The 14,700-nt window shown below is 39.4% G+C and overlaps 1 protein-coding gene across 1 annotated transcript in view; it reads left to right on the top strand.

The window, feature by feature from the left end:
- Positions 1-14,700, top strand: part of MNAT1 (MNAT1 component of CDK activating kinase) — a 386,226-nt gene that overhangs the window by 59,498 nt on the left and 312,028 nt on the right. Inside the window, exon 3 of the mRNA XM_069207410.1 lies at positions 7,766-7,839. Coding sequence (XP_069063511.1) covers positions 7,766-7,839 — 74 coding nt within the window. The remainder of the gene's footprint in view (positions 1-7,765; positions 7,840-14,700) is intronic.

The raw sequence follows: 14,700 nt of genomic DNA, 5'->3' as shown, positions 1-14,700 counted from the left end.
ACCATGTTTTGGGTAATGAGGAGTGTGGACAATAAACTACTTCTTTTCAATTTCCATGAATTTTATTTTTACTTCGCCAAGTAAAGTTTATAACAACACTTCCTCATGATTATAACTAAACTCATATTTTGAATTGCATCATAGATGCTAAAAAGTGAAAATGTGCTTCTGGACTCTGATCGTGGGGTAAAATCATTCAATCTGACAGTGCAAAGCAACAAATCATACATGAGAAGCTCATATTGAATTAAGAGTCTGATATAGAGTTTGGCGAACAGGGTACTCCATCGCCAACACAAAGGCAGTGCATTGTCTGACAAACCTTTGGCCCAGCTGTTCACTTTTGACTTAGGTGGACTCCAGGTTTCCAACAGCAGTGCTTCTGCTGGCTGCACCATCGGAAAAATTACCAGATGTCCTGACCGAGTCAGGGCATCAGGCTGCTCTCCCTATTTAGACTGTCTCATGACCTTTATTTTGTTTGTCACTGCTCATGACCAAAGAAACAAAAAAAAAACATGGGAGAAAATTCCCAGAGTGTGGGGGCCAATATTTTTTATTTCTGGGAAAAAAAAACCTCCCACTTTGAGAGTTTGTTTCTGAAAAAAAAAAGTTTGGTGGGCAGCGATTAGAAACATGGTGGGTGTGCACCAAACCTTTTGTACCTTCACAGGAGCGCTGTTCTGATGATGGAGTTTGCATGACCACACACGCTCCATGTTCCTTTTTTTTCAGAATCAGCCGGGGAAGAAACCCATCCATGCTATTGTGGATAAATAAATGAGGATTCTAACCTGTATTATCCTTTATACATCATTCTTCGAGGACAATTGTGGGGTGGCCAGACTGCTTAAATTTACCAATTCAAGATGACTGTCCCTCTGGTTCAGGATATCAAAGTTTATTTTTGTCACATTGATCACCCTCTTGCTGTCATATTTGTGGCTGATTTTTGTCCTGTTTTCTACAGCAGAGTTTCTGTTAGACTCTGGACTTAAGTTTCTTTCGCTGGCTCTTTTTGTCTGACTAGACTGGGGACAGGTTGGTGGATAGCTCTTTCTTCAGCTACTGGCATCATCATCTGTCAAGAGAGGCAAGATTTTCTACAAGTTTTGTTCATGCCTTGCGTTTTTTTAAGGCTTCCCTACATGCAGCTTTGAGCTGTCTGTTTTACAGAGACCTGTTGTGGACCATCCTAAAACATACAGAAGCCTTTATTGCAGCCAATTGCCTACCATTGGTTTGCTTTCTTGTCACTCTCATTTGCTTGCTGCTTATTCAATGGTGTTCCATCTTATTCTTGCGTTTCAACCTCCCATAGTGCATAGCCTGTTTTCATTATTTTGTTTGGTTAATGTTGCAAGGCAAATAAGTCAATAGGGTGAGACAGACTGACTTTGAGACTGCTTGTTTCTCCTTTTTGGACCAATTCCAGTAGGCACCCTTCATTTTCACGTACCCACAATGTGCAGGGTGGCACTGTCTCTACTGGAAAATATTCTTCTTCCTCCAATATTTAAACAACAAGCATTGGCAAAGTCAGTAGATTTGGGTTTAATGTGCCGACAGACAGCATTAGCACATTGGAGCAAGAGACACTGGAGAGAGGCAGCAGTAACAGACAGAGCTTTAGCTGAAAAATAGTCTGTCATACAGTTTGATGCAAACACTTGAGTTGCGGCAGAAAGATACAACGAAACAGCCAAAAACATTAAATGAGAGATTGGCTGGACTGGGATTTTTTTAGACAGTTCAGTGATACATGAGCAGCTGCTAGCATATTAGTCTTGGTTCCATCGAGATCTGGGTGGAGTCAGTACTGAAAGCTGAGCCTCATGTATGGCAGCAGTTCATTATTATGCCAAGCTGTGCAACACAGAAAGAATTTGTTTTTATGGATACAATGGGCCTGTTTTCAGAATTGTTCCTTAAGAATAATTTTAAGCAAGAGGACACAAGAAGCTGGTGCTCAGAAGCCAGAAATGGCTATCCTGAGCTTGCCTCGTGTGTGATGGATACCCTGTAGCATTAGTTTTCTTTTATACTTTTTAATGAAATTATGAAGGGAAAGAAAACCAGTTATATATGCTTGATTAGTTTAGTGGCATAATCCACCACTTTATATTAATGTTGATTAATGCCCTCTGAACAATCAGCCATTCAGTACGTTATTATATTTCTACATTGACAGTGTGTTCTGTAAGTATGTGTTTTGGAAATTTGCCCTTTCTGCAGGGTCACCCAAATTTGTTTTGTCTTTTTGCTGGCTGTAGAACTCTATGCACGTTATCCCTGTTAACCAGAGGTAGAGTGATTGTGCCTCTCCTTTCAAAGTTGTGAAATTGCTATAATCCTGATTGGCATATTTAACCCGCACATAAGTCCCTAGCATATGGTACCAAGGTGTACTCATGGCCTGTAATTTGAATGCCACAAGTGGCCTGCTCACTAATTATGCTATCTACAACAGTGACAATTTCATCATGACTGCAGGCCTGCCATTAGATGCAAGGCTGTGCAGGTCTTACTTAGCTGAAAAATTGACCAATCAAAGTAACCTCTTTTGACAGGCCTCCCCTCTTCTTTTTAAATGTAACTCTTGAAGTAGGCTTTATTGCCTATAAAGCAGGTTGCATTGAATTTAAAAGTAGCACATGTAAAAGTGTAATATTAAACGTCCTTACAGTGAACAAACCCTAAAAGCTATTCACAGTGTAGCAGGATTGACTGTTCCATAGGAAAGCATTGGGATATAGTATTACGTTTATTAAAATGTCTGCATAGGAAACAGCTACAAATTTATTTTCAGACTTTTTGAAATATTACAAGCCCAATTCATTGGTGAAGTCAGATTTATAATAAATATTTTGAAAAGATGACTTTTAAAAACGTACCTTTGCCCTGCCTGAAATCCTTGGAAACTAGAACTGTTTTTTGTTCTCCCACTTCTGTCAGTAAGTAATTATCATTTCATGAGGCGAAAATGAGATGTGAGCTTGCTCCTAAGGCAGAGACGAAAAGGCCTAATGTGTGGGGAGGTGGTGTTGACAGGATGGCCTGTGGTCTGGTTCCAGAAATGTATTTAACCTCAACAAAGCCAACCCTGTCACAAGCATGTGTAGAGAACACTCCGACCTGGACCTTTCTTTAGTTTCCCTAGCACGACCAGCTTCTATCACGGTGAGCCTCTTGTCATTACAGTGACAGGTCCTGCTGGAGTATCAAGACCTGTTTGTCAGGTCTTCTAGGTTACATATAACATTTGAGGAGGGAAACAAATTATAAAACAATTTGTGTGTATTCACTGTTTGGTTACTGAAAGGTCAGCTTTGTTCTACCAGACTTCTGTCTCTGAGTTTCTTGGGGGTACAGGGACTGTCTAAAACAGAATTATAGTGTTAGGTGTCAGAGGGTACTAGGCTTACCATAGTACACTCCCTACACTTGCCCAGCCCTCTTAGCCGAAGTTGGTCCAGGAATGTGGTAAGAATGAGGTGGGTGCTTACACCCCACAACTAATAACCACATTTCTTACAATGTGTTTTAAGGCAAGGGAGACTTCTGGGAACTTGAAAACTGACTTGAACACAGTAGGTATGTCTTTTAGTAACCAAAACAGAGTTAATAGAACCTCTTTCGTCTTTTTCAGCTATGTTTTTGTGAGTCCCATTACAGCCAAGATCCACCATGGTCATGATGGTACTGATCAACAAAATTCCCCAGATACATACCATGCAAGTTGGAATTGCTTGAGTATGCATCTTAAAATAGCTTGCATTCTACAGAAAATGGGTATGAATGTGGTTGTCTATGCTAAACTGATAGTAAACCTGGTATTTTATAATGTTCATGATTCAGGGTACTGTATAGTTGTTCATTTGATGTTGAAAAGTGCTGACAGGTCTATGTATTTATATTGCATAAATTCTCCTAGTAGTACAGCCTTACATTTTTAACTTGGGCTTGTCTCAGTTTTGAGGATTCCATCAAAGACCAGGATCTAATGTTTATGATATGTAGTATGGAGCAAGGTTTGACCCCGGAATATCGAGGTAGGAATCTTGATGCACAGAATATCGTGAACACAATATTGAAGGACAAAATATTGAAAGGTAAGTGTGTATAGATTTTCTATACCTAACTCCAGGTATATGTACCTTCACCACAGGCTCTAAATATATATATATGTCATAAGTACAGATGCAATTTCATATTAATTTAAAACACTACATTATTTTGGTATGGGCTAGTCTCTGAATAAAAATGTTTATCATCTGTGGTGAGCTACACATTTTTGATGTTCCAAACTGAAAGCCGATGGTGATAATTAGGCATTACTTGGGATCCTACATCTATTTAAAAAAGGAGTGGACAAGTCACAATCTTTTGAATAGCATCATGTTCAGAGACATTGCATGGAAGGCCCTCATGCTCAGTTATAAGCTTGTGGAAACCTTCCTGACAACATAATAAATCGGTTCACCGTTCACGGGGCAGTCTTGTAGTGGCCGCCTACAGCCTCCCTGTTTGGAAGATGGTCTTACTTTGTATTAAAACACGTTATTACAGTGACTACCATCTTTTGGGGTGGGTGTGCTGTTAATTCCAACAGATATATGAACCCAAGTGGAGAATATTTGCAAATGTCTCTCTCTTTGGGTTAATGGGAAAATGGGGTAAATGGCTCATTCTTAGTTGTGCCTATTTCATTTCTTACTGGTGCACCTATGGAGCTTTGTAAAGGTTGCTTTTTGTTATGAGCCTGAACCCCCTACATCTTGTTGGAGATTTCAGGTACAGATGTCCCACATGAACACAAATTAGAATTAGAATTACAAAAAGGCTTGTCAAAATTGGAAAATGGCACAGTTCCATTATGTGTTGCGTAGTTCTATTTGCGATCAGTGGTGAAAGGTAACAGACCAGTATTACGTCAGATTTACACACAACCAGATTTGGCTCCAATTGCCCAGTGCAGTCAAATGCTTGCTGCCAGATAACATTTGTCAGCCTGCTGAGCATTCTGTAATGAGCTAAGAATGCCACTGATTAATAGTCATGCTCAGAACCAAACTTTAGTCTTGCCCCATTTATGCAATTGTCTGTTATGGCTCCCATAGTCTCTTGCTATTTGTTCTGAAAAAGCCTCAATTAGTTACATTCGAAAGACACTTGTGATGAAAAGAAAAAGCATTAATTTCTGCATACTAATATAGGAAATGGTCTGAAACCCCAGCCTGTGTAAGAGACTTGATTGTGATGACAAAGTCTTTTGAAGGGTAGGAGAACAAAATCAACTTGTGCTGCACACTGTTTTGTGTGCATTTGAACACTCATAGGTGAAAGACCAACTAAGGATCCTATTATCCAACAATACATCTTCAAACCTGTTTACTCTGTTACAGTTGCCCATTCAGGGTTAATTAATCGCCCTGAGATTATTCACTAATTATTAATCTTTTAACGAGTCACTTTTCTTATTTTTTCAAGAATCCTTGTTTGTTTTCAATAGTTCTCAGTGTAATTCAAATTTTAGTTGATTTTTGCATTTATTATTTTGTGATAATCTTACGTGAAAACCCTTGGTTGCTTTAACCTAATCAATTCTCTTGATCTTAATCTTTTAACCTTTCTATTGCCTGTGTCATATTTTAACTATTTTCTTTACCCTTTTCCATTTCTACCCATTTCTACTTACATTCATCCTGTCCAATTTTTTTTTCTTAATTTTTTGCCCTGAGTTTATTAGGGTGTGGAATTTAATAAAATATCTACTTGTCCATGGGACAGGTTACTTCTTAAATCTACTTGTCCTCTAAAAAAATCTACTTGTCCGCAGATCTACATACTGGAGGAGGCAGTATGCAATAGTTCGAGAGCTGGATTGCCATTGAGTGTGCAAACCCACTAACTTGCATGTTTTAAGGATTTTCACCAGCTCTTCTCTAATCTTTTCCCTTAATGAGAAAGGTTTGAAGTTTACTCCTGAGAACGGCAGAAGTAGAAGTTCTACCACGGTTGTGAAAAAAGTGGTTGGAGGGAAAGTGAACTTGTAAACACTCAATAGATTTTCACATGAGCAAATCTACACATGCATATTTACTTGTGCTAAAATACAGTTCACAAATATTTTTGTAGGAGTATGATTTCCTGATCTACTTCTGTAAGTTCTTCTGAATTCATGAAAGCCACTAATTCAGAGATGTATACCATGGGTGCAATTTTGTGACTGTCTTTGTAAGAATTGGGTTCCTAACTAGGTCTGGCGTTAGCAAAGACATTTTGATTTTATGAAACTTCTATTTCTTTCTCTATCGGCTAGCTTTACGGTTAGTGATTGCTTTTTGCTTTTCCACAAGAAGGATATCAGCACACAAAGTAAATTTGTTCAGTGCCATGGACTACTGTGGCAATCACTGGCGTAATGAAACTGGATTTGGCCCCCCTGCGATGGGGCTGTGGGGCCTTTCTTACACCACTGGTGGTAATGTGTGTTTTTTGAGACCATAAAATCTTTTTTGATTTTTGCCAATGTTTGTTTCAATGGTTGACGGCCTGGCAGCTCCCACAACAATAAAGGGTTACAAAAGCCATGTCAAAACAAGACACGCATTGACAAAACTAAAAGATTCACAAAAAATGTTAGATCTGTTGGTTTTTGACAGTTCTTGTTTATTTTCATGCTTCCCACATTCTTGTTGGAAATGGTTAAACTGATTTTCCATTAGGAATATTTTTGGGAAATACAAGCTTGAATCAACACATTTGACTAAATGATGCTTCAAATTTCATAGTAGCGAAACATTTTTTCCTGCTTGCACTTTTTTCTGAACATTTTATTTTGAAAGCAAATAATCATCACTCTTGCTTACAAGCATCTGCAAAAATTTGCATCTAATCGGAGAGCATTCTGGGAGCATTATACTTAGCCTCGTATTGTTAAAGATTTTCAAACATGTATGTACACATTTTTATTTTACTTTAACTACTATCAGTAGTGCATTGTGACCGTAAAACGTTTATTTACAGCGCTCACCCTAATTATGAAGGTTTTTCATTAATGAACCATAAATACAATTTCGAACAGCATTAACATAGACACATGTTACCTCAACTGCAGACAGTTCCCTTCTCTGTAAATTGGCAGCCGAAAGGTTTGTGCCTCAGGGTGTTGGGCCCCCAAACAATGTGTCCCGGGCGTCGGGCGACAGGAATTCCACTTCCCTGGTTTATTCTCTGGTTTATTCCCCATCATGGTTTGTATCTCAAAGTGTTTATTGAAAAGGCATACATAACCATTTCCACAAAACTACATAAATCATAAAATTGTATGTAGTTATAATAAAATATGAGTTGCTTTGAGCAATGTTCTTATAGGAAGAGCAGCATTTGAGCTAAGAGTGTATTAAAAACATCTAAGATCATCTTCTGAGCTTTAAACCCTGAAGTCTGTGGAAGGCAACAATGAAAAAACCTGCTAGCCTTTTTCTAAATGAGCTTGCCAGTGTGCAATAGGAAATTTCACAAACATGCTGTGCACCACTGACCAAGATACGTAAACAAAAATACGCATTTGAACACAATGAAATATATCTGCTTTGTGTAGTAAGAGCCCTAATTGCAAGATCTTTTGTGTAACCAAATCCTATTTTTTTCTCTAGTTTACAAGAGTCCCAACTGATTTACCATTTGTTACACTATTGATGTCTGAATGCTTGAAACTTCTTTTTTTATTTATTGATAAATATATTTGTGTTTTTTAAAGATATAATAAACGAGAGGAAGACTTTCGAGGACTAAATGAATATAATGATTATCTGGAGGAAATAGAAGATATTGGTAAGTTCTGAAATTGTAGCCTTTTGTCATTACTGGCAGTCTAATAGTTGTTAAATTGATTTGCTGTACTTTTTGCATTACTTTTTGCTGAAACGTACTGTGATGACACAAGTATATGTTAGATGAATATGCACAAACAATTGAACATGTAAATAATAGCCCTATCCTGAATGGATGGACAACATTAAATCAATTAAAATGTGTTGGACCTTGCCCTCTTTGCAGGGCCACACCCAAACGTTTTTGCCTTTTAACCTTCAGTTTTTGCTGAATTTGGTTTTGTTGGCCTTGGGACTCTGTGCACTTTACCACTGCCTACCAGAGCTAGCATGCTTGTGCTCATTCCCCTAAACATGGTTTGATTGGCATTTACCTAATTGGCATATTTAATTTACCTATACATCCCTTGTAGAGTGGTATACTAAATACCCACGGCCTGTAAATTAAATGCTACCCATGAGCCTGCAGCACTTGTTGCGCCCCCCACTTACATAGCCTGCCATGCCTGCCTGAATGCAGTGTTACATTGCCATGTTGACTTGGTATTTTAACCCCTTCGTCAAACATTAAATTACACTTTTATTACAAATGTCACCCCTAAGGTAGGAGGACCCTAGGTGTATTTAAAAAAGTTGGATATGCACCTTTAAGTTCTACATGTCCAGGTAGTGAAAACCTCTTAAATTTGTCTTTTTTACTACTGAAGAGCCATGCAACCTCCCATAAGATAACATTGGAGTTGCCTTATTACATTTAATAAGCGGTCATTTACAAATGAGAAAAAATTATAAGTTCATGTTTGGCGTCTCTGGAATCCTAATTTAAAAAAATCCTTTTAGAAAGTTGGCATTTTCTTGCCTTTGCCATTTGGTGCCTGCAGCCTGTCACTTTTTACATGACTGGATGTAGCTGGCAGTTGGGCTTTGTGTATTCCTCCTGGATAGCCATACACAGTGGGAACTTAGGTGTGACTGGATGGGCCATCGCTGGCAGGATGGGAGGGAGGAGCCGGGGCCAGCCTCACTTACACCTGAATACGCAGTGTCCTATCTCCACACAAAGAGCTGCATACCCCCTGTAGTTAGTCTGGACCTAGGGCAGAGAAGGCAGGGCATCTGTGCACTTCAAAGGCATGGCTCTAGAAGCTTCTCCTCACTTCAGAGGCACAACTGTGTATTAAAGAAGGACATCAGACACCAACTCTTCAGTACACCTTTGGAACTGTGGATACTCTGCCAGGAGGATGAGCTGCTGTGCTGCTACATGGGTTACCACTCTGCTGGACTACTGCCCTAAAGGAACTCCTGCCTTGTTGTGCTGACATGCTGCCCTTCTGCCTGGGGAAGAAGAACTGGACCTGCAACTTAATTGTGAGCCCAGGATACCAGAGTGACTCAAATTGCTAGTCTGCTGGCCTTCAGATCTGAGCTTCAGGGACATGAAAGGCTTCTCAACAGTTCTTTGACCCATCTTAAGCAGGTTCCTCACCCCTCAAGTGGCGCCTCTGAGGTCCTGGACCCTTGGTGTGGCTTTTGAGCTCTTGAATTCAAGCTTTTTGCCCCATCATGACTAAGAACGGCCTGTTTGCATTGGATTTGAGCCGCTCGCACTGAAATCCAGCCAGAGCCACCACCAGCCTGTCTTCTCGCAGCATAGGCAGCCAGTTAGGAACTGCCAACACGAAGCACCAGCCGCTGTCCACGAAGCCCGGCCTGCTCCTTGCACTAAACCATCTGCTCCCCGAGACTCTCACCTTGCTCCCACTGACCTCCTCCCCTGCGAATTGGGCTCTTGACACAAAACCTGAGAATGAAAAAGTTCAGTGAGACTAACCTGGTACTGTATCCGACCTGTGCTCCACCAAAGTCTGCATGAACTTTTGTCTTTGGCTGTGACTTTGTGTAGCGCAACTATTCGCCCCCGGTTGGTGGTTTATGCTTTTAAGCTCTGTTTTACAGTTTATTCTTTAAAAACTCATAACTCTGGTTCTACTGACTGGCATTTTGTCATTTTGGTGTAAAATGTATTAAAATGTATTCAATTTTTCAAATTGCTTTGGAATTGTTCTGGTCTTTTGTTTTAACTTTATTACTGTTTGTGTGCTGCACATATACTTTACATATTGCCTCTAAGTTAAGCCTGACTGCTTTCTGTGTCAAAGCAACCAGGGTTAAGCACAGGTTTATTTAGTGACTTTTTGTGTTTCATCCTGCAAGGCATTGTGGCTGTTGCTTTTCCATAACTAACACCCAGTCATCCAACAACCCAATTTCTCAAAAAATATTTGACAAGTTACAAGGCAAGACGAGAGTACCATACTGTTGACAAGCAAATCGTTTTATAGCTAACCAAAACAGTTTCTTTTGTAATTTCCTCAAAGTTAATTATTAGCACTTAGTGTGTTTGAAGCGTCCTGTGTACCTTTTAGAGTGCCAGTCACTCTGGATAAATGTGAGATTGTGTAATTCCTGCTGCCTGAAAATTGTGGCGAGATCTGCTTCTATTTAGTAGGAGAGAATACAATTTGTGAAAGTTGTCCCCAGCCAAGTTCCTTTCTGCTAAACTTGTTGGACTGTCTTGTCATGTGGACGTTTTAAATTAAAGAAGACAAATGACAGAGATTACAATGGAATTTGCCATCTGTGAAGTAAAATAAGAATGGGTTGTAGCAAATGTATTTACAAGGTTACGTTTCAGTTGTTCTGTCACACAGCAGAAAAATCTACCAAGTATTTTAGGCAGTAAAAGAAGATTGTGATTAACTTGCTTAAGAACCAAGCTTAGTCGAAGAGAAGACCTTCTGAGACCATGAAGTAAGTCGTGAGAACAGAACTGTTGACAGGAGATCATAGAGAGAATGGTAGGTTTTGCCGGTTTAACAATGTGACAACTGAAGAGCATCATACCATTAAAGGCATTTCATGAGGTTTGCCATCGCCCGTAGAGATTCAGTGTCTAAGCATATAAGCATTCTTAAAAAAAACTTAGTAAAAATTAGGAGCATTGAGCTTGAATGGAAAGCATGTAGTTTACCATAAAAATGTGAAAAATTCGTGTTTGACTCCATAGTGAGTTTGTGCTATCTTCCTCCACTTCATTCTCCTCAAATCACATGGTACGTGTTGTAAGGAGCCGCCCTCTTGTTTTTGATGTTTGCATACAGATTTCAGAGTGTTGCTATTAGTAGCTTCATTAAATATCATCTTTTGTAGAAAGTAATACACACAATGTTTGATGTGGTCCATAAAAACGTGTCGGAGAGAATCAATAAATTTCCAGTATTTTTCTTGTGTTATAGCAAGCCTCCTCCTCTCATTTGTCATTTGGAATTCTCAACAGTGAGATTGCACCTAACCGTGTCTGTTGTTTTGGGGATCTAAAGAGTGCTAGTGGTGTAAAGTTTCTGTAAAGGAACGGATATTGTTTGTTGTTCTTAGAATGTTTTAGTGCCTGTTGGGTCCTTAAGAGAATATACTCTACAAAGGCCTTTTGTGTTCAACCTTGATCCCAACATTTAGTTTGTTTTTACTTTTTTCCTAAACTTTCTACCTGATAAGAATATGGTATAGTCTTCTTTATTGTCCAACACTAATATTTACTGACCTACAAGACTGTCAAAGACTGATTGTCTCTGATAGCCACCCATTAACCCACATATTTGTATATTTTTCTGGTTTGTCTGTACGAGGTGTTCTTGACTAGTTAAGTTTTGCTCGGCTCGTCATCAGTTTCACATGCACCGCTATGTAAGTGCTTCCTAGGTCATTGCATTTGCGTTAAACCCTTAGTCATTCGGTTTCAAGTACTCTGTCATGATGTGTTTGATCTAGAAACGGTGAGATGTTTGTTTGTGTAGGGAAAAACTTCCAAGAACAGCATACTAGCTGTGCCAACCCCGTCTTTGCCGTCTGATGTTCCTCTAGGGTGTTGCTTTGTGGCACAGTTTATGGGACCCAAAACCTTAAGGACCAGCCAAGCCGTAGATCTGGTGAATAAAAATGGAAAACCTTTGAGAATGTGAAGAACCTACATTGGTTTCCATCCTCCTAGGCTCAGCTCTGAAGCCCTATCTGATGGAAGCCAGCTGTAGCTTTTGGGGGTGCCTACGTGTGTCTTGGGGAGTTCCCTGCCAATCCCTCTACATCAAAATCAATAATCTTTTGGCAGAGGGCAACCCCCTTGTGTTTATTTATTTTTTACTCATTGTAATGTTTAAGAACATTACACACATTAGTGGTGTAACTGATGCCATTCATTAGTATGAGGGAGTTAGAGTGAAAGGCTTCATGAACATCACTGGTGCACCTTTAATACCCATGACTAGTTCTGAACATTTATTTTAATTTAACAATGGCGGTTGAAAGATTGAGAATGAGTGTTGCCCGTAAGGAAAAACACAATCGCTCCCAAATATTTTCCTGCTCTCTGGGTCTAGGCCACTCTAGGGAAGAATCCACTTGGCTTTCTTCTAGAGCAACCCACGAACGATGTACGTAAGCCTCAGCTGTAGGGGTTTACTTCTTTTTTTCGCACCCACAGTAGTACGTCATCACCCTATTAGAAAATGTTTTCACCTGCTCTACCCGCTATAAACCACTGGGAATGCATCTAGTTCCACGGGTTATATGAGCGTGTTTAGTTTTAATGCAAATATTGTTGTAGAGTCAGAACCACCGAAAAGTGCCTCTTCTAAAATAAATAATTAAATAAAAAATAATAATTGGTTACCTGACTTCTCGTGTGTTGTTTTAGTGGGGACTTGCATTTCTCGAGTAAGTAATGTAATGTACAAATCAAAGGCCATGTGCTGTCAGTTAGAGAACATAAAGCTGAAAAGATGAAATGGATGATTCTTTTGTCACCTAGAGTTTTCACCAGGCAGAACAACTGGTAAACGCTGAAGTAGGGATACAAAAAAAATCCACATACATTTAGACCGGTAGATTTACATGAACTGATGAAGTTAGGTTTTCTGATTCTACTGGTTTAGGCATGATATCATGAATACATCTGCTGGTATACCAATAAGCCCAGGGCCGTTCAAATAGCTTGCAAAATGTTGTAACTGAAAAATGTTCCAAGCACATTAATACAGGCTACGTTTTTATGAATGAATCTGGATGAGAAGAGACACATACACGAGGGCACTTATTTATCTCAAAGAGGAGCGATGGAGCTATCTAACACCCTACCTGTTGGAAGAGTAAAGAAACTGGAATCCAGCGGTTTTCAATACAAAAGGTGATGATCCCAGAGAGGATGAAACGGACTTTGTGTATTTTGGGTTTAAGATTGTCCTTTGCCAGAACTTTATTAAAACTATTCACTAGATTTTGTATGCTTAAAGTGACCTCCCAAACTTTCGAATAGATTGTCCGTTATGAATACAATCTCAGGATCTAAGCTACCGAATGGTTTCATGGAGGAATTAGAAGGGATTTTTTTAATATTAATTTCTAGGTCACATAGAAGTAAATGTTCAGAGAGGAGAATGGTGCACTAGAGGCAAGTTGTATTTTCAGAGATGTTAAGGTTTTTTAGAAAAACTTCAGATTGAGCTGTGTCCTCGTTTTCAAAGTGTCTCAGGGCACAGTGGCTGGACTGCAGTATTAGATAAGCTCAGAAAATCAGTAGATATGATCAGTGGATCCGTGGTACTGGAGCTCCCATACATTGATGACTTATAGTTCTCATTACAGGGATTTATAGAGCACACACCTAACTTACCTAGGGGAAATGTGGTGTTTTACAATAGAAAAATGAAATATTAATCAAGAACTAAGGAGACCCTAAAAGAGTTTAGGGTATTCTGTGAAGGTTAGATGTTGAATGAGTTAGGTGACTAAAGGTATGTCTTTAGGGCCTTTTAACAGGACATCAGACTCAATGATAACTCAGTGGTAACCAGAAACGCTGATGTTAATTAAACAACAGATATAATTGATTGGGGCTGGCCGATATACGAACAGGTAGGCAGGATCGATGGCAGAGTTTTAGGAACCCACTGACTATGTAAATGAGTTCTATTTAGATTTATGCATGCACATTTATCTTCTTTGAATATCTTAAAAATCTGGAATCGATTTGCCTCACTTCACTCGATCGGCATTACATACCACAGAAATCGTACGCTGTCTAGAGATGTGCAGAGCCCATAGATTCTCCCAAAATGACTGCTGGATCTGACAGCAACTCTTTATGGGAGAACTAACTTTCTTTCTCAAATGCAGGGCAGATAAAGTATGATCTTACTTCTCGGCCTCTTGTCCGTGCCTATGGGAATTGCTGTCCAAGGGATTAATGAAACCGGTAGCATTTACGTGGAAAGAGAAGAGGGGCTGTACAACGGGAACAGAGGCACGTTTTTACGTACACTACATTGATGAGGGGTACTTTCAGAAGAAGCTGTGCTGCTGGAAAAAGTATAAAAATCGATAACATTCTCGACACGATGGTAGTATTTTATCTTAAACATATTTGATGGTCCCATGAATGGAACTACAGCTGGAAGTACAAAGTCCTAAAATGCCTAGGATGCAAAACGGTGCCCTGGATACTGGAGAGTTGGCATAAAGTAATGTTATACAAAGAGTCCACGACATGACAACATAATTGACACAAACCGGTGTTAGTCCTAAGCAGTAATCAGTACAAGTCGCAGTACCCAGACATTTAATTGATGCAATCTGCTTTTAGCTTCTCTGGACTTTAGCAAGGAAGTGCTTCTTTCAGTTTTAAGTGCTGCCTATTGTTGTAAAGCACATTGCCCAGGGCTAACTCCACTTCCTGCCAAAAATAGAATAATTTATCTGTCCTCCTATATTAGTGCACCTATTTATGAGGTCCATAGAGGTGTTGACA

The sequence above is a fragment of the Pleurodeles waltl genome, chromosome 9 (genome assembly GCF_031143425.1).
Source record: "Pleurodeles waltl isolate 20211129_DDA chromosome 9, aPleWal1.hap1.20221129, whole genome shotgun sequence".
Lineage (NCBI taxonomy): Eukaryota > Metazoa > Chordata > Amphibia > Caudata > Salamandridae > Pleurodeles > Pleurodeles waltl.
The sequence above is the reverse complement of the archived record's forward strand: the minus strand, read 5'-3'. Positions and strand labels throughout refer to the sequence as shown.